Raw genomic sequence first — 18,989 nt, forward strand, 5'->3', positions numbered from 1 at the left:
TGGCTCTAAAGCTAAGAAGATAAATTATGCTCTTTGCCCCGCTGATGCTTGTCACCAACGCAGTCTATAGTGTCTTTGTAACGTAGATAGCTATGCTGTACGAACGGGATTGAACCACCAATTTAGTTTGCATAGGCCACTGACCAGTCACCCAGCAGCAGTGATTTTCAGTCCCAACAGACATTCGCTAGATTTGAAGCGGCACACTGTACCGTTGGGGAAAATGGCACTGAGAAGACATTTTCATCTGCTAGGACACGCAGAACCATGGATTATTGGTTATAGATCTTTCTTTCCAGCTTCATTCAAAGAAATCCATTCTTCTGCACCTCTTCTCAGAATTTTTGCTTTACTCTACTGAAAATGTGCACTACACAAACTCCCTATGCCGCCTATCGATCTGCGTTTCTGTAACACGTCACATGTTCAAAGCCCTGTATAAATATCAAGGAATAAAACCTCATCACATCACTGTGAAATAGTTCAGTTTTATTATTCACATTTTACAGATGAGAGAAGTGAGGGAAAGAGAAGTGAAGTGACTTGCTCAAGGCTGTGCAGCACAACTTCTTGTCACCCAATCCTGCACTGGTTTGGGAATTAATCCTGCTGCTGCATAGGTCCTAGGGCATCACCAACCAAGTGGACACCCGTGGGAGTGAGATGAGCAGCCAGCAGAGCAGCATGCAGTCCAAAGACAGCCTGCACACAAGGATCTGCCCACACAGCAGCGGACAGGGCCCCATTGTGTACTGATGCCCATGCCACAGAGAGGCACATGGCTTCAAAACAGTGCAGCAAGGGGGATTGTGTCTGGGGTCACCGCTCCATCTGGCTGAGATAGACACACCATTGGTTGGCCAACCTTCAGATACACTTCTTCTCCAGCAGAGTTACCTGGGCTTGGGGCCATGGTGCTCGGGTGCAACAGCTGGGTTCCTGCAGTTCCCTGTCTGTATGGTTGGCCCCTACACTTGCAGCCAGTAAGCACAGGGGAATTTGATTTTGGATGGTGGGTGGGGAGTAGCTGCCACCTCCTGGATCACAGTGCCTGCAGGGGGTATGGTTCCATGTCCTGCCTCTACCCTCTTGCCCCGACCCTTCTGTCCTCTGAGCACTCCTGCAGAGCAGGTTGTGGGGTGGTCAAGTGTGCATAGCTCTCCACATCAGGGGCAACTAGGGATCCTCAGTGATAGGGTCACCACACCATGCTCAGTGCTTCTGAGGATCCCATCTGTGTAGTGGTACCCCTGGCAGTGTCCTGCACCACTGGCAGGGTCAAGCCCTGCTCCTCCAAACCAAGCCCCCCAATCCTGCGAATGCCATATTTGTGAATAACTTTGGGCCTGAAGCAAAACCCACTGACATCAATGGGAGATTTTTTCCATCAATTTCAATGATCTTTGGCTCAGGCAGGCCCTTGCTGCATTTGAGTGATGCTATTGAATGAAAGGGAGTTATTCCTGGGCGTTAAGTTACCCACATGTGTTAGCAGGAATGGCGGCGGGGGACTCGCTGTCTACACTTTAGAATTCTAATGTAAAGATTCTATTACTTATTATTTCAAGGTTATCCAAATGGGAGCAATGTATATAAAATGCTCATCAGCCAACATATTAAGAGAAAGCAAAATATACACTTTTCTTATCCAGTGAACATAATCTGGAAAAAAGTGCTAGAAGTTTTACAGTTTTCTGTCAGCATCACCAGGTCAGGGTTTCAAGTTTAGTTGTAATCACCTACTCTTAACGATCATTTATAGGGGATTTGACAGGTACTTTAAAAATAGATTTTCTGTATTTATTTTGTAATAATCTCTTAGAAGGCCAGAATTTTAACACCTTATTCTACTCACTTAACAAACATTTTGGGCCAGACTTCAATGGAGTTACACACTAGCTGAGGATTTGGCTCTTTGTTTCAAAAGAACTCTGCCCATATACCATGTTTTCTTTATTTCTCTCCTGTGTCCTTTATTACTAAATATATTTGCATGAAAACAGGATATTGTAACCGCTAATAGATAAATAATTCAAGAGATGCCATTTAATAACTCTGTCTAACTCATTCAATTATAATTATGGTCCCAATTGACTATCCATACTTTTTAGTCAGTACATTCCATTTGGAAAACTTGTCAAACAGTTTGGTTTGATTTCCAAATACAGAAAAGGATATTGACATTTTCTGATCTAAGGTCTTGCATCAGGGTCTGTTAACCTGATCTGTTGTACCCCTGCATTGTCCCAGTCCCTGCATACCCCATTGGTGCTATCCATAGTACAAATACATTGTAAGAGACAGCCTCTGTCCTGCAGAGCTTACAACCAGACATGAAACAAGACACACTAATTGTGACAAACAAAAGGAGGAGGTAACAAAAATAGGATCATGTAGATTCACAGAAAAACTTTTGCACAACGTAATGGTTCCAAAGTCTTTTCTTTTAAATTAAGAAATAAACTAAGCTATACCCAATGATGCACAGCCAGTGGGCTGATCTCTGATTGCAGCTGTTTCAACTGGAATTTGAAAAAAATAAATAAAAACAATGACATTTTTCTTATATTTTGCAAAAGCTTGTTTTTACAAAAATCTAAATGTGGGCCAAATTTCAGGCAATATTGTTGCCATAAGCCATAAGCCAGTGAGAACCAGCTTTATAATATATCGGGGTGGCCAAACTTACTGACCCTCTGAGCTGCATACGATAAACCTCAGATAGCTGAGAGCCAGGTGCACCTGCCAGGGCTCAGGGCTTCCGCTCTGCAGCAGGGTGGTGAGGCTATGGGCTTCAATCCCGCTGCTGCTGGAAGGTGCCTCCTTCAGGGTTGAAGCCCCGACCCCCAGCAGGCACCTCCTGCCATGCTGAAGCCCTTAGGACCCCCTCTCCACTGGGCAGAAGCCTTTAGTCCCCCCACCCCACCACAGGGGAGAAGCCCTGAGCTCCACTTTCCCAGTCTGGTAAGCTGAGAATGGGAGCTATGGGGGAGGGGGGCTGTATAAGCCACACTTTAACTGTAAAAGAGCCAAATGTGTCTCGTAAGCTGCAGATGGCCACTTCTGTAATATATGAAATAGCACATCATTGCTCTCTTTCGAGCATGATTGCATGTGTGCCAAAATTTCATTTTAAAATCACTTCTCATCTGATTACATGTCCAATTAACCTAGTTCATATGAAATACCCAAGGGGCCATAAAATTCAGGAATTCTTGATCCAAGAACTCCTATGTCACCGGGTTACTATTCTGTTATATATCATTAATTCCTTTGCAATATTTTCCAGTATTTTTAGTCGTTACAGTTTTTTTAAATAAAACCCCAGATGATATCTCTAATTTTGACAAGAGACACATGCTTGCAAGGTACTTAACCTGAAAATAAACCTATCAGATCACTCGTCATTATCAGAGGCATAGTTCACACCTTCAGGACTGCTGAAAGTATGGCGGAGTGCAGGATATTTTCCTTTGCTTATTTCTTCATCTGCACTGGTGCCTTCTCTTCTTTCCTCAGACTGAAGGAATCAGATTTCACCCAGCTCATTTGAATCTCTGTTTTCTTGATCTGGTTTGTTTTCTGTGACTAGTACCAAATAGTTTAAGCCTTCGATGTTCCTGGTTTCCATTAATGCAGCTGAAAGAGTACTTTCCGAATCTGTACACGGAGCATCATCATCTGCATCTGAAAGAAAGGCTGCTGTTTTACTACCAATTCAAATGCACCATTAGAAGGCAAAGAGAGTCAAGTAGCAGGTAGAGAAAGTGAATCTAGTGACCACAGAAGGAGTGACAGCTTGCATTTATTCTCTACTGCAGCATGCCTGGATTATATCCTGATACAAAAAATTCATCACCACTCATGCTGAAAAGGACAGTAATACAGTTATAAATGAGTGATTTGCCTTTCCTGGTAGGAAAGACTGTGTGCATATGGCAAGAATGTTCGGTAACCTCTTGGACCCTACTTCTAACCAAAACTGTCCCACCATTTAGGCAGGTTCTTCCCTACTGGCAAAAGGTCAAGTAAAGTATAGATTGATGCATTCTCTACTGTGCTTCTAGGGGAAGAAACATATAACTTAATAGGTTTTGTCCATTTCTGATTACTTTAATTTACAGTTTTTATTCCACCTTTGTATTGCTTAACATTTGCACATGTGCCCAGAACCAGGAATGGGCATATCCTTTAAAACCTGAAAAATAACTGAATAACTAAAAGGCTTGAGTTATCATTGCTGTTATTCTGGGTATTTATTCTTAGTAACACATACCTTGTTTTATTAGATACCTACTTACTTTATTTCATTACTGGAAAATAAAGCATATGACACCCAGGTTCATCTATATGAAAATGAAGCATGTGACATCCAGGTTTATCTACACTTCAGAACCACAAGCATTGCGCTGTTCTACCCAGATAACATTTAATTATTCATGTTGATTCACCAGCTTTTTTTTAATCCTTCTCTGTACTATGAAGAACTAAGAAGTGAGTCGGGTCCACATGATACAGTCAATTCGGAAAGATTATCAGAAAAAAGAAGTTTAATTTAAGAACCCTATTGAGAGGAGGGAAGTTTGGAGACAGATCAAACTATGTTGATGTACTGTGATGACTGACAGCTAAGAACAATCATTTGATACACTCTTTGTCAGTTCAGGGTCATTATGGCAATATTTAGTAAGCCAATCCTTATTGAGATTTCACTCACCAACGTGGCTCTTCTTTGTATTTGGTTTTTTGCTTAATAGAGCACCTAATGGAAACCCTCAGGGGCAAGCTGCCCTGGAATAGGCATGTTGGCTACACACTGAGGGCATATTCTCAACAAACTCTTAAGAGGGAAACCTTAAAATAAGGACTTCCAAGTACAACCAGGTATTTACGGACCAGACATATGCCGGCTGACCAGCCTAAGTATAGAACACTAGAGGAGCATTTGGATTTGTTTCCTGTATAAGTATCTGGAGCTGATGAGGTGATGGTTACAGAAATGTGAGCATGAAGTCACTGGGATATTTTTACCAGATATATAGATACATTACTAATTCTTTCCCCATCAGTCCTGAAGGATCACAGAACATACAAAATATAATTTTCTCCTTAGCTGACATGCCACTGTGACTCCCATTAAAGAAAAAAAAAGACATCTTGCAACTAACTTCTTGCCTTGTTTTTAATCTTTTAGCTTTGGAGACAAAATAAGAAGAAACACTATTTTGCAGAAGCATTCAATATAGTGTACAAAGCCAGGGAAACAATACAAACCTGTTAAATATACCTTACTTTATATCATGACAGCAACTAGTTACAAAACCACTACAGAACTGATGCTTTACACATTGAATTTTACACATGGTTAAATGTGTATGCTCTTTCCATTTGCCTCTATTTATTCTTCTGTTGGCATAACATTCCAGGTGAAGACACCAATGAAAACTTTGCACCTTATACACTAATGTACAAGCTGAGAAATATATGCTAAGATGTCAAGTTACTGAGTCCAGCGGTCACCTTTTGCATAGGTGAGCTTAGCAAGGCAAGAAAAGCTAACCTGGATCATTACAGCACCAACAGACCAGTAGAGGATACACAGATGAACAATTACAGAAAAGTCATGGCTGGTTAGGAAAGCCTCAGGAAATTAGAGAAAAGGCTGTGAGCACCCGAAGCAGCACTAAAGGCCAGAAAAGCCATAGACCAGCATCTGAGCTGAGTTTGGATAAGCCTTGGGAGGCAAAAGAAAACTGCTAGGTTCTCAAGCGAACAAAGAGGGAGGGACATATGGGTGGGAGCTGGTTTATACCTGGGTCTTGTCAGATTTTGTTGTTAGTTTCAACATTGTTAACATTAGATGTTTGATTTATACCCAGGCTAGGTTATATGTGAGTAGATGCAGCCATTAAATTTTGTTTTGTGATCACTTCAGATTTCACATGCAAAGCCTGGTTGAGCCAGTTAAACACTCAAATCGGAGACCTCCAAGCAACGTCTGAATGCTATATGCAGTGGTGTGGGTGATTCACCAGTGGGCGCTTACTCCCTTAGCACTTTTCCCAAGAAAAGCATTGTTAAATGCAACGCCCTGGCCAAACTGCAGCTGAATTAATTACACTGGGCCTCTCCTAATTCACCCTGCACTTTCCACTGCCAAATTTCTGCAGTATTCTTCAGTTACCTCCTGTTCTAAATTGATATGCAGTGTTGTTCAGTGCTGTTAAATAGCTACTGCATTCCACCACAGTGGTGGGAGAAGCAATCGCTAGGCATATTCCCTAACTACCTTGTGGGTGTTATGCAATTAGTTCATGTAAGTAAATGTTCCGAGATCTGGTGTGGAAAGATGCAAATAGTTATAAAGTTTATATAAATATCTTCTGTGTACTTTCAGTATAGTTTTATTTAAAGAAACTTTTGATATCCTTTATTTTCAGAGATGACAAAATTATAAGAGGAAATCAATCAGCAGAAGGGGTGATTGGTGACGAAGGAGCAAACAGAACATTTTTAAAGCTGGCCTAGAAATGTTACTTTTTCCATTGAAACTATTTTTAGGGGCCAGATCCTGAGCTGGTGCAAATCAGTGCAGCACCAGCAAAATCAGTGCAGCTATATCAATTTACACCAGCTAAGTATCTAGCCCTAGATGTTAATGATTTTGTAATAAAGACGCAACACAAGCTGTCTGATATCGTACAGTTTTTATATGTTGATTAGCAGTATTTCCCTAATTGAAAGTTACTTTCCTATTTTCTTTTTAATAATTATTTGAGATGACATCTCTCGCCCACCACCTCTATGCACACCAAACTATTCATACTTTGGGGAGCAAGAGATGCTTCTGGAGAGAGCATAAAGTTGAGTATATTCCAGACAAGTATTCAGTTACATATCTTTATTCAAGGAATATTAAGGGTAAGAATTTGGTTACGGGACCTTGTATTTCTCGGTCTCAGACATGTATGATAGTATGAGGGAGTATTTCCTACAGATAAAGTATTATGCTGATACCTATGGACTACCTGGAGGTGCAGGTACTGTATTTCAATAACAAGTATTAACAGAACAAAAATATATCTGTTATAATACTTCACACTGTATTATATATCAGTGGAGATCCATCTGTGTCTCCTGTCTAATCAAGCATATCATCTCACATGTTTTTAGGATGACTCACTAAGCTTTGCTATTCTGTCATCCTAAGGACGCTAAAAGTGAGAATTTTGCTTAGCCAAGGGACAACTGTGCTGTGCACCCATTTATATAGTGTTTAAAAAATAAAAGCAACACTTACAAAGTTAAAGTCCATTTTTCAAAGAGATGTTTATCAAGAGAAACCTCTGTATGCAAGAAGCACGCCTGGTAAACACAATGTGGGCCACAGTCAAAGCAGGGATAGATGCAGACTGGTTTGTTAGACTAAAATGTATTGTCATCTAAGAATTCCTAGCAAGGATCAGGGCCCCATTGTGCTAGGCACTGTACATATCTGTAATGCAGAAGACAATTTCTTCTCCTGCTTTATAATGACTTATTGTAATTATTACTTTTTGTATTTTTTCAAAATCTAAAGGAAGATGTGACTGTTGTTTCCCTAACCAAGTAGTACCCATTATTTGTTCTCTCTGAAATGAAAGAGTAATTGGCAAGGAAACAGAGATGAAATGACCGTTCTGTGCTGTACTGTTTTTGCATGCAGTGTTGTAGCCATCCACCTCTACAGCAAAAGGGCTTGAAATAAAAGCCTACTGAAATCAATGGGAATCCTTCCATTGACTTCGTTTGGCTTTAGGTCAGCCACTAACTGAACTAAATAGAACAGAGGATAATGGAATTTCAGAAGCCTGCACAGAAGGCCAGATACAAGGTTTAGGTGATGTAGTTTATCAGCACACCTGTTTTAGAGAAACTTCTGCTTGTCCAAGTGATTTACTTAAACACAGGCAGGTGTGCAGAATAGCAGGTAAGAGTGATTGGTTTTAACAAGGTACATGAGTTGAAAACCATTACTCGTCATCCAGCAGATGCTACGCTCTCTAATCCCAGATTTTAACACTGCAGAGAAGTTTAAATAGATCTGATCACTCCTCTGAGCAACAGAGAATTCAGCAGAAAAGACTCATGACATACACCCTGCAGGTTAGTTTATTACTCTTTTTTTTTTTTCTTCAAAATGTGAATTGAACATTTAAGAATGGTGGTGGCTTGCCAGCTCTAAAGACAGAAAATAATATAGCCACAAAATAATTTACCATGGACAGTGGCACTGCTGCCTTCTTCAAACTTCCCCACCCTTCTGTCTGATCTGTCTGGAAGGACCGTTTCTAGATGGGACAGAGTAGCAGAGGCTCAGACTGGCACTTTGAGCAACTAGAGATTTGCCTGATACATCCAGCTGGAGCAAGAAGTGGGCGCTGAGTAGAGCACTGATCAAAACTAGTGCTGCCCAGCAGACAGACAGATACTTAGATATTCGATTACCTTCTATTCAATACTCCTCAGACAAAGTACATTCAGCTGCAAAAAGAGCCCAGCACATCTGTCCAATGTTTTTGAACATTAACATTTGGTAGACACGCCTGGTCTGTTCAGTGGGTACACAGAGCTTTCACTCCATTTAATAAAATCACTAGAAAAGACCTAGGGGGTGTAATGATGCTCAGTCTGTAATATGGTAACGCCCCGTAAAATAGATCTGCTGACCATATTCCAGTACAGGGTCTCTATAAAGAAAAGCCAACTCTTGTAATGATTGTTTGGTTTCTGGCAAGGATTTGTAAACTTGTTAAAATGTCCCAAATAAATAAATACCCAACTAGTCCTGCCAGGTCTAAAAGGCAGGGAGCTGATCAGCTCCCTCAGCTTTGCTAAATATCCAATCCAGAAGACTGAGACATTGGCAAACCTACAATTGCACTTGTAGGTATAAACTCCATGTTTGCATCCACAAATGAAGCAGTCTGGGAACGGCACAACCAAACACCCAGCTTGCATGTGCAAATGCAGAGGGTTGTTCTGTAAATGGATAAACCTGACAATTCTACAGGTACATTTCTGGAGGCTGACAGAAATTTGGGGCCTTAATGTTAACATGGTAGTTAGTGATACTTTTCATTTAGGCTTTTTGAAATTGGAGGAAGGATGCTCTTATGTTTCAGGCACTGAACTGGGTCTCAGAAAATTTGGGGTTTGATCCTGGCTGTGCCTATGTGACCTGGGGCAATTCACTTATTTTACTCTGTACCTCAGTTCCCCAGTCCAATGGGATAACCGTGCTTCCCTGTCTCACAAGGGTGTTCTGAGGATAAATTCATTGTTTGTGGGCACTCAGAAACTACAGTGATAAAAACCATAGAAATAACAACTGTGGGAGGAAAGCTATACACTCACATTGGTTAAATTATCGAAACTGCCACAGTGCAGTGCACTCACAGTAGTTGTTGGGAAGAACACAAAGACTTTGGTTGTGGATGATCAGCGAAAGGCTACAGACTAAAGGCTGAATCTCAGAGTAATGGAGCAGAAAGAAGTTCTCTCTTCTGCACCTTTATAATGTTCACACTGCTGTGCTTACTCTAGAGTTGGATATTCTACAGATTCATGTTCCCCTCTGAAGAACAACCCATGGTATTTGGTCATTGTTCTTGGTGCATCACTGCCATGCTCACATCAATATTTTGGTGTCACCAATAGGATGTTGTGTGACATGTAAAAAAGGACAGGTTGTGTGTACAATAGCTGGCGGTCACCAGTGAGGCAGGCAGGTAAAGTGGCTAGCTTTCCAGGAGCTACAAGCCGCTTTTTCTGCAGGTGTGGAGACATTTATACAGTTGGACTGGGAGAGAGATCAGTTGTCCAACAGCTATCCTCTTCCTCACTGCTCCTCTTCTTTGAGCTCTCCTTTCTCCCCCTCTCCTAATTAATTTCTTGCCCTGCAGATTGGGGAACTTTGGCATAGAACCTTGTCTCCTGAACGTGTCTGTTTTAGATATCATCCTTCTGTATAGTTGTATTTTAAGAGGCTGGATATTTGCTGGAGTCTTTGTCATTCACACTTCTCTATTACATACATTCTTATTTCTCCTAAGAGTCAGGGGTTATAAAGTAGCACTCATCTATCTCCTTCCCCAACAGCAGGCTTCTCTTTAGATCCTACACTGTGCCCTTCACTGTGGTACCTGCATGCCTAATGTCCTCAATGTCCTTAGGGTATATGGTGCATTGCAGCCAGGGCTGGGAATGGCAGGTTGTTTAGATATACCTGCTCTAGCTGTACTTTAGTTAGCTCACTAAAAATAGAAATAAGGATGTCACAGCCCAGGCTTCAGCATGGGCTGCACTAATCCTCCTGACACCCTGGATACATATTTGTTTGTGCATCTAGTATGGGTACATTCACATGAGCTTCCCTCCACAGCCCCGGCTGTAGGGTTGATGTAGTGTCATTACAACTTCAAAGATAAGTTCTCCTGTCAATACAATGTGCAAGTAGGTCTCCTGATTTTCCATGGATCTCTGTGCCCAAGGTCAGTTCAAACAGTTATCTGTCTGCAGTGTAAATCCCCTGAAATAGCATTCACCCAAATATTGCCTCCATATGTGGGGCTGATTTAAGCAAGAGGTGGCAATTCAATTCGGGATCCTGAACTAAAATGAGCACTCCTTAATTACTCTGTTGTAAATTGTTTTGGGCAGGGAAAGTGTCTCAGTCTATGAATGTCAAACGCTCCATAATATCGAAGTGATTTTTAATAAGAATAATCCTGAGTTTACACATGCTATCATTTTAGCTGTGACTAAATTAAGCACATTTATGTTAGCGCTGGTAAGACCAAGGCCAAATCAAATAAACCAAAGGTCTGTTCCATGACGAATTATCCGAGACCTGTTTTCCAAAAATGTTACATGACCGTTGGCCTTTGTGTGTAATGAAACTCCTGTTACAAATCTCCAGCCAAGAAATGCTCACTGTCACCAAGAGATTTGGTTCCAAGAGAAAGAGTCACATGCCGAGGGAAGTGAAGTGATAGGCCTAATAATAATAATACCTAGCCTTACTTGGCATTTACATCTTCCAAATGCTCTAGAATTCTTACCTAACTGATTCTCCCAACACCCCAGGAGGTAGGTAAGAGTTAGTATCTCCATTTTATAGATGGTCCAACTAAGGCACACTAGATTTTCTAGGATCTCCGCCAGTGTACTAACACGGGTGCAGCTCCACCAGCAGGTAGCAAGAGAGGATGCACTTGTGTACACAGGGCACTGGCATTTTTACCATCGGGGCGTCTAACCCAACTCAGAACAGGAAAGATGACCCAATAAAGCTGCTTACTGTCACTAGTGCCCTGCCTACACTTGTACTTCCACCATTGCTACCCACCAATGGAGCTGCAATGCTGGAAGCACAGTAGTGGAAGATTTCCCCCCAAAAGATAGTGTAAACCGACTTAAAATGTTAGTGACCTCCTTCACAAAGGTGCTGAGCAGTCACAGTTCCCACTGATTTCAACATATATTTTAGCCAAGACTGGTAGCACCAACTATTATTAAGGTTGCCCGACACTTCTCCCAATAAGACCGTTTTTCAGCAGCATATAATTTTGCCAGACTTCAACTGTTTGGGCTGAAATTTTCTATGCTGGGTGTCTGCCTCAGGCTGAATTGTTTTGGAACATTTCAGCCAAAATGGATGAGCCATTTCGTCTGTGCAATCTTAATTCATCCCTCTTGTGAGTATGCAGTATGACTATGGTAACGATCGCAATAACAAGAATACCTCACCCTTTATTTTGGTGATCTCCTCTGCAGTTTACAAATATCATCCAATTAATGTCCACAAGTCCACTGTGAGGGAGATAAGTAGTACTGTTCCCATTTTGTCACTGGTGAATTTGAGGTAAAGAAATCACTAAGGGTATCAGTGTCTGTCCGTCTGAATTTGTATGACAATGAATTCCTGAATCCTATTCCTTTTCTCAGAGCATTAGAACATGCTGTTCTCCCACTGCTCATAACCTTAGACACTTGTTTCATGTGAGATAGTATTTTCTGGCTGACAGACTTGTTGGGCCACAACCCAATCTCATTTACACTAGATGAAATCTGGAGTAACTCCCTTGATGCCAACGGAGTTACCCCAAATTTGTACCAATGTGAGATTGCTATGTGGCCCATTTAAACAAAATATTTTTCATGTCTAAAACACCTGCAACATTATGTTTTGTAACTACATCACTATTTTACAGCTACAAGAGCATTTACCTATTCTGCTTTGTATAATCATACACAGAATGCCAGTTATAGAGAGAGTGATAAGCTACTAACTAAAAGCTAAGTTGTAAATAATATGGAACCAAGACATGATAATGAAAGAACAGAAGGAAAAGCTGAACTACAATGTTGCCTACTTTAAATTATCCTGTACCTTGTCAACAGGGGAAACAAGTGGGACTGAAGGCATTGACTCAAACTCACCTTCAAAGGCATGGTTGAGGACTCCAGTAGAAAGCATTCTGTCCTCAAGCTGGAGAGTGCAGCACATCGGAGAGTTTCTCAGTTCTTGCAGTTGGTCCTGAATATAACAGAACGTAGGCCTATTGTGAGGTTCTTGGGCCCAGCATTTTGTCATTAAATCCCGTCTAGAAAAAAATAAATGATAAAATAAAATAATTAATTCTAATGTAATTATAGCCACCATTATAATGAAGCTATGTTAGTGGATCATTAAATCCTCACCACCAATAGCTTTGAGGGCCAGATTTTCAGCTGAGGTAAACTGGCATATCTCCATTGACTTTAATGAGTCTATGGTGACTTACACTAGAATGTTTCATTAATGAACACATAGATGAACACAATAGGCTGGGGAAGAGTCAACACGGCTTTTATAAAGCAAAATCATGCCTCACTAATCTATTAGAATTCTCTAAGGGTGTCAACAAGCATGTGGACAAGGGTGGTCCAATGGATATAGTGTACTTGGACTTTTACAAAGTCTCTCATGAAAGGTTTATAAGTAAAAGTAAGGAGTCATGGGATAAGAGGGAAGGTCCTCTCATGGATCAGTAACTGGTTAAAAGATAGGAAACAAAGGGTAGGAATAAATGGCCAGTTTTCACAGTGGAGAGAGGTACATAGTGGGGTCCCCACCAAAGATCTGTACTGGGACCAGTGCCATTAAACATATTCAGAAATGATCTGGAAAAGGGGGTAAACAGTGAGGTGCCAAAATGTGCAGATGATACAAAATTACTCAAGACAGTTAATCTCTCTGTCTGTTTTTTATTTAATCAAGCTTTTTACTGGGGAGGAACTCTCAATATTGGCCAGTGTTACAAGTACAACTGCTTAGCTACACACATAATCAAAAATGTTTCTTCACCAAACTCAGCAGCAGAACTTTCATGGATAGCGAGGGGTTATGTGTGGAAACGATGGTCTCATCTACATTCAGGGACCACCATAATTCAGTTATTGGGGTAGCTGTGCTGGTACACACTCCTACATGTAGACAAGAGCCTTTTGGAGTTTGCATTGATTTAGCTCAATTGTTCAAACTTTGGTTTGCCTTTGTCTACACTTAGGGGTTCAAGTAGTTATGCCAACTGATGGCCATCAATTACTATATCAGGGTTTGAGTGTTGATAAAGTCAATATTTACTTAAGTGTAAATGCTTGTAGATCACATAGACCCTGTCCCAACTCAGTACTAGAATTTACCCCCTCCACTCCTACAGGGAAAGTGGATTATTATCTTCCTGGATTAACATTTTGATAAACAAATGGTATGTGTGGGGGGGGTGCATTCACATCCTCCTCCCTACCAATACAGTCCCTGCCCCTTCAAGGCCTTTTATGTCCTAGGCTTCATGTGAGTTCTACTTGTCCCTGCAGTGAAAGCCTACCACAAATTCCTAAACACTTCTTAATTGAAGTTGTTTGGCCTTTGAACCCTCTTCCTATCGGTGACGGTTTGTTTTGTAAAATGACAGTGAGCGAGCTGAAGTGCAGAGGAGACGATTAATGACTGCTGATGTCCAGTGCAGGTTCAATTGGGAAGCAGGAATGCCAAGAATCTAGGCATTCCATTAATAACTGAGCAAAGCAGCAACAAGCGATTTACTTTACTGACAGAATCGGCGTGCAGGTGCTGAGTGGTTGGCCAATGAGATAAATGAAGGTACAAGACTTAAAGAGCTAATTCAGACTCCTAGCTTTTAAAGATCAGGTTATTGATCTTAGGCCTTCATCCTACAAGTTACAACGTGTGAATGACCCCCACCACCTCCGTGCAGTCCCCCTGAAGTATGGATCTCTGCAGGGGTCCACCTGCACATTGTAAATTGCAGGACTGAAGCCTTAGCGGGTTATTTCAACTAAAACAGATTTTCCTTGTTCCTTTTGAAGGTCTACTTAATCTTTATCAAGGCAACATAGAGCCTTGAATAGCTTCCTACTAGAAATAAATTTCATGTGATGTATTTGTTAAATACTCTCCAGCAATGATCCATGAAACTCATGCTGCTACTCACTAACCCCCTGCCGTAGAGGGCAGGGCTCACCAATTCTTCCCAAGCCACTTCTATAAAGCAGACATTTGTGGGACTTTTACACCAGCAGGGATCTTGCATGTCAACTGGTCTCTCTTTCCATTTTTTGGACTGAATGCCAAATGCCCTGCTGTGACTACTTAGATGATAATAGCAACTTCGAATATAAGTCCTCCTCAGAGAGTTTAAAGGGTGAAATGGGTTTGCTCCATCTCCCTCAAGCGACAGGCATATTGAGCCATTCTGCACATCAGTCTTTTTAAAAAATTTCATTTTAATGTAGTGCTTAAGATAGCCCGGAAAGGTGCTGTTTTTATCCACAGATATGTACAGAACAATCAGAAGAAGAATAAACTTCTCACTTTGCCTCAACCTTTCTCTGTAGAGAGTACTTCTAGGGTGAGGGGGTGCCTGGTCTCCAAACACATTCCATCTGTGGCTGGTTTTCTGAAATTGCCAACAAGGGTGCTAACCATGATGGTTACATAGGCACCTGTACACTAGGAACTAGACTGAGACTAAAATTCTTAAAGCCATCATGACTTCTCTTGACTACTGAACTGGCTGCAGTCAAACCTGTGACCTATATAAGTGAAGGCTACATAGGCCATTACCAGTCCACACATCTTATGTTTAACTGCTTGGATGTGATACATTCTGTGAGTGGCAATATAATGCACAGACTGAGAAAACCCAACTTCTGCACTCAAGTGGTTAAATTTAAGGGACAGAAGATGCACTCTCTGAAATTACCACTGAATTTGATTAGATACATCTCTTGCTACAAGATTCATTCCCAACGCTGAATGTCCAAATTATATCTTGGTTCCTGCATGTACAACAACAAATACACACCATTTAATTTTAGGGCTGAATTTTCAGCCACAACCAAAGCTCTACACTCACAAACTGGGCCATTGGATGAGTAGCTAGCCAGCTGGGGCATGCAAATGCAGATTATTTTGTCTGCCAAAAAGAGAACACACTGAATGCTGCAGGGGAAAGCTACTGCATGTGCAAAAGTTCCCATGCAAAATGATGTGCAGGTGGACATGTGGCCCTCAGTATCTCATTAATGTTCATGATTCTATTCAAACAAAATTAACTTACAGATCATCCGGACAATTGTTTGGCAACTCCAGCCTGCCTCCTGATTGTACATGATGTAAAACATCAAGATTGGAGTAACCTGGATATGGCTGATGACCCAGAGTTAAAGTTTCCCAAACCAAGACTCCAAAAGCCCTAAGGAAGGCAAAGGGAGAATTTTAATGAGCTTAATGGATGTCATAAATAGACAATTATGTCTACTGTTATTTAACCTAATTTTCGCTAACCTCTAAATAAGAAAAAACAGAGCTAAAGGGTTTTAATTTCATATGAACCAGTTCATACATTCTTAACCAGGTCTCTAGAGCTCCTAGAAAAAACTACAGGAAGTAACCTATTATGCCACCTATCCTTCACGCACGTTGGGATCAATCCTGTAAGGAACTGAGCACCCTCACCTTCCACTGACACCTTGTAATATACAATTGTATCATATTTATTTAAGCAGCCTCTAGTGGCGTCACTGGGAGTTACACTTGCTTAATATCACTCGGGAGGCAGTCAGCACCTACAATCTGGGGCCTGGACTTGAAGCACTATACATTTCCCTTATGTAAATAAAAAGAGTGAAAATTAAATGGCTGCAGTGAAGTACTGTTGAAAATTCTAACTGTGCTGATGCTAGGATCCAGACTGGGACAAAGGTCTAAAGTAGTGTATTAAAAACTTAAGGTCATTGAGGAGCTTGGGGAAATAGTGCTAAGGAGAAAAGGTTTGCCTCTGTGGAGGATGCACCGTTTGGTCTAATGGAAAGTGGAGTGGGAAGAATGTGATGTCAGCAGTCAGTTCATTGACAAAAAAAAGCAAAATAGACACTTTGTGGACATACATATAAATTTGTTTTGGTCATGTGACCCTAGTTACTTCCAGCTGGACTGAAGTGAGACTCCATGGATTTAAATAATGAAATATATACATGCAGGTATTTGTCAGAAGGCGGGACCTTTTATCAACTCAGGAAAACATCAACAAGCAGACATTATTTCCCTCAGTATAAAAATGACCAGAGATGGCACTATAAATAACACACTATTGCTACTGCAAACTGATTTTTCCCTGCTTTACTATTTATTATTTTTCCCACCTCTTTGTACCTCCAGGAACTTACCATACATCAGATCGGTTAGTAAACACACCATCAATAAGACTTTCAGGTGCCATCCATCTCACAGGGAGAAGCCCTTCTCCTCTTTTCCTGTAATAATCGTTTTTATAGACATCCCTGGCAAGTCCAAAATCCCCAATCTTCACTATTCGGGAGAGGTTGGTGTATTCCTTCACTGACACAAGGCAATTACGAGCTGCCAGGTCCCTAATATACAAGCATAAACAATGATGGAATTGTAATAGTTTTTGCCAGGCAATCATTTTCAGTTTAGTTTATTTGCTCCTACAAAGTGTAGGTAACAACATGTAAGAGCTACAAGGAAATTAACCCTGTACCTATGAATGAAGTGCATTTTCTCTAAATAGACACAACCTTTGCAAATATCCAGACAGATAGCCAGAAGGTCAGCCACTTTTAGCAAAGGACCGCAGAACTAAAAGAAAGAGAGGCTGTGATTAGCAATGTCTTCCATCTTTACAAAGGCAAAACAAAAAAGACCACTTGTTATGACAAAATTTATTGCTTGTCTCCTTTTGAGATTACCAGAGATTTTCAAAAGTGCAAAAAGCAGGTAGGTGAAAAATCTCTGTATATTACCAGGACAGACAACTCTGGGTATTCATGATTCAAGAACAAGAGGATTCTCTATTATCTAAGTAATATCAGTGAGAGATAGCAAAACAAACCCTATTTGCCGACTTCAGAGTAAACATAATACTTACTGATGTCAATGGGAGATATATGTACCATGTAGTGGGAGACTTGGGCCCCTGGAAATTATCCCCCACCTTTAAGACATTATTGAGGACAGGCTAATTACTCAAGAGCTAATCACTAAACACTCTCATCAGGCCCGAGACAAGCAAACTTTCTGTAGTATGGATCAATAGCTAAGATCAGTACACTGGATCTGGACTAGGCATAGGAATGGCGGTGAATTAGGTTGTTGCTACAATGCCATAAAATCCTGGCTTTAAGTCATCCCTGCCAGTGACTTTATAATCCATGTTATTATTCCACATACTAAATATGAATCACCCAAGTAAGAGATTTATCTCTCCTCCACAACCCTTCATTAGTTGGTAGATCTCCACTAGCATATAAACTCTTTGAGACAGGGACAGTGTCTTCCTATATGTCTGAGAACTGCCTTTCCATTATAGATGCTTCTGCAATACAAATCATAAAAAGAGAAAATATTATATTATCAGCCTTATTTATGCCTATTTGGGATACATGATTTTACTAGGTAAATTCAATGGGCATTTTAGGACTAAAAATGTTTTTTGAAAATATAGTCCTAGGCCTATTGGCAGATCAAGCTATTGCCACACAAGAGACCTGAAGTTGGTTATGAGCTCAATGTTGAGTTCCTGGGCTGCTATGAAGAAGCCAGTTCAGAGACCTTCAGATGGAAAAAAGGGTTGGACAGACACAGGGCCTTTCACCAAGGGTAAAAGAGGAAAACAGTGGGATCCTTCAGGAATGCCACCAGCAGCTAAAAATAAAACATACCTTTTGGAGTCCACTGCCTACCTTTTGCCCTCTGGCTCCTCGTAAATAGCTGAGTAGATCTCCTCCTTCCATCAGTTCCAGGATAATGTACTGGGGTTCATTCAACAGACAAACTCCAAGTAACTTCAGGATGTGGGGATGATCAAATTTGCTGAAAAAAACAAAACATATGTAGGAGGAAAAATCCAACAAAAATCATGGACTTTACTACCTAACTGGACTTGCACCCATTTCCTGCTACCAGTACTGTACTAAGTGTTTCATCTCTAAAATCCTGTCTGTACCAATTGCAGGCTTTTGACACTTGCAAAGTTCTGTATCTCCTCAACCTTAAAGAGAGCTCAAGAATATATATACCAAAAATGTAGCTTTATGTTATTCTATGGGGTAGGGTAGTTAGGCATGGACTTCAGAGTGTTCCTTAGGGTGACCAGATGTCCTGATTTTCTAGGGACAGTCCCAATATTCGGGGCTTTGTCTTATAGAGGCGCCTATTACCCCCCCAGTGTCCTGTCCTGATTTTTCACACTTGCTATCCAGTCACCCTAGTGTTCCTAGAAAAAAAGGAACTGTGCAGAGGAAGAATACCCATGTGATTGTCTCCTCTTGGTTGAAGTTAATACGAACTGCAATCTGTCCTTGATATTCTGGAGATTTACTACATTTATAGTGTTTTCTGCAACATAACATTAAATGAG

At 40.9% G+C, this 18,989-nt stretch overlaps 1 protein-coding gene across 1 annotated transcript in view; it reads right to left on the bottom strand.

The window, feature by feature from the left end:
• Positions 1–472: 472 nt before the first annotated feature.
• Positions 473–18,989, bottom strand: part of ROS1 (ROS proto-oncogene 1, receptor tyrosine kinase) — a 101,493-nt gene continuing 82,976 nt past the window's right edge. The window contains exons 39-44 of the mRNA XM_075126659.1: positions 18,313–18,442; positions 17,112–17,209; positions 16,777–16,980; positions 15,669–15,803; positions 12,484–12,647; positions 473–3,687 (exon numbers count right to left, since the gene is read on the bottom strand). Coding sequence (XP_074982760.1) covers positions 3,530–3,687; positions 12,484–12,647; positions 15,669–15,803; positions 16,777–16,980; positions 17,112–17,209; positions 18,313–18,442 — 889 coding nt within the window. The 3' untranslated portion in view covers positions 473–3,529. The remainder of the gene's footprint in view (positions 3,688–12,483; positions 12,648–15,668; positions 15,804–16,776; positions 16,981–17,111; positions 17,210–18,312; positions 18,443–18,989) is intronic.

The sequence above is a fragment of the Caretta caretta genome, chromosome 3 (assembly GCF_965140235.1).
Source record: "Caretta caretta isolate rCarCar2 chromosome 3, rCarCar1.hap1, whole genome shotgun sequence".
Classification (NCBI taxonomy): domain Eukaryota; kingdom Metazoa; phylum Chordata; order Testudines; family Cheloniidae; genus Caretta; species Caretta caretta.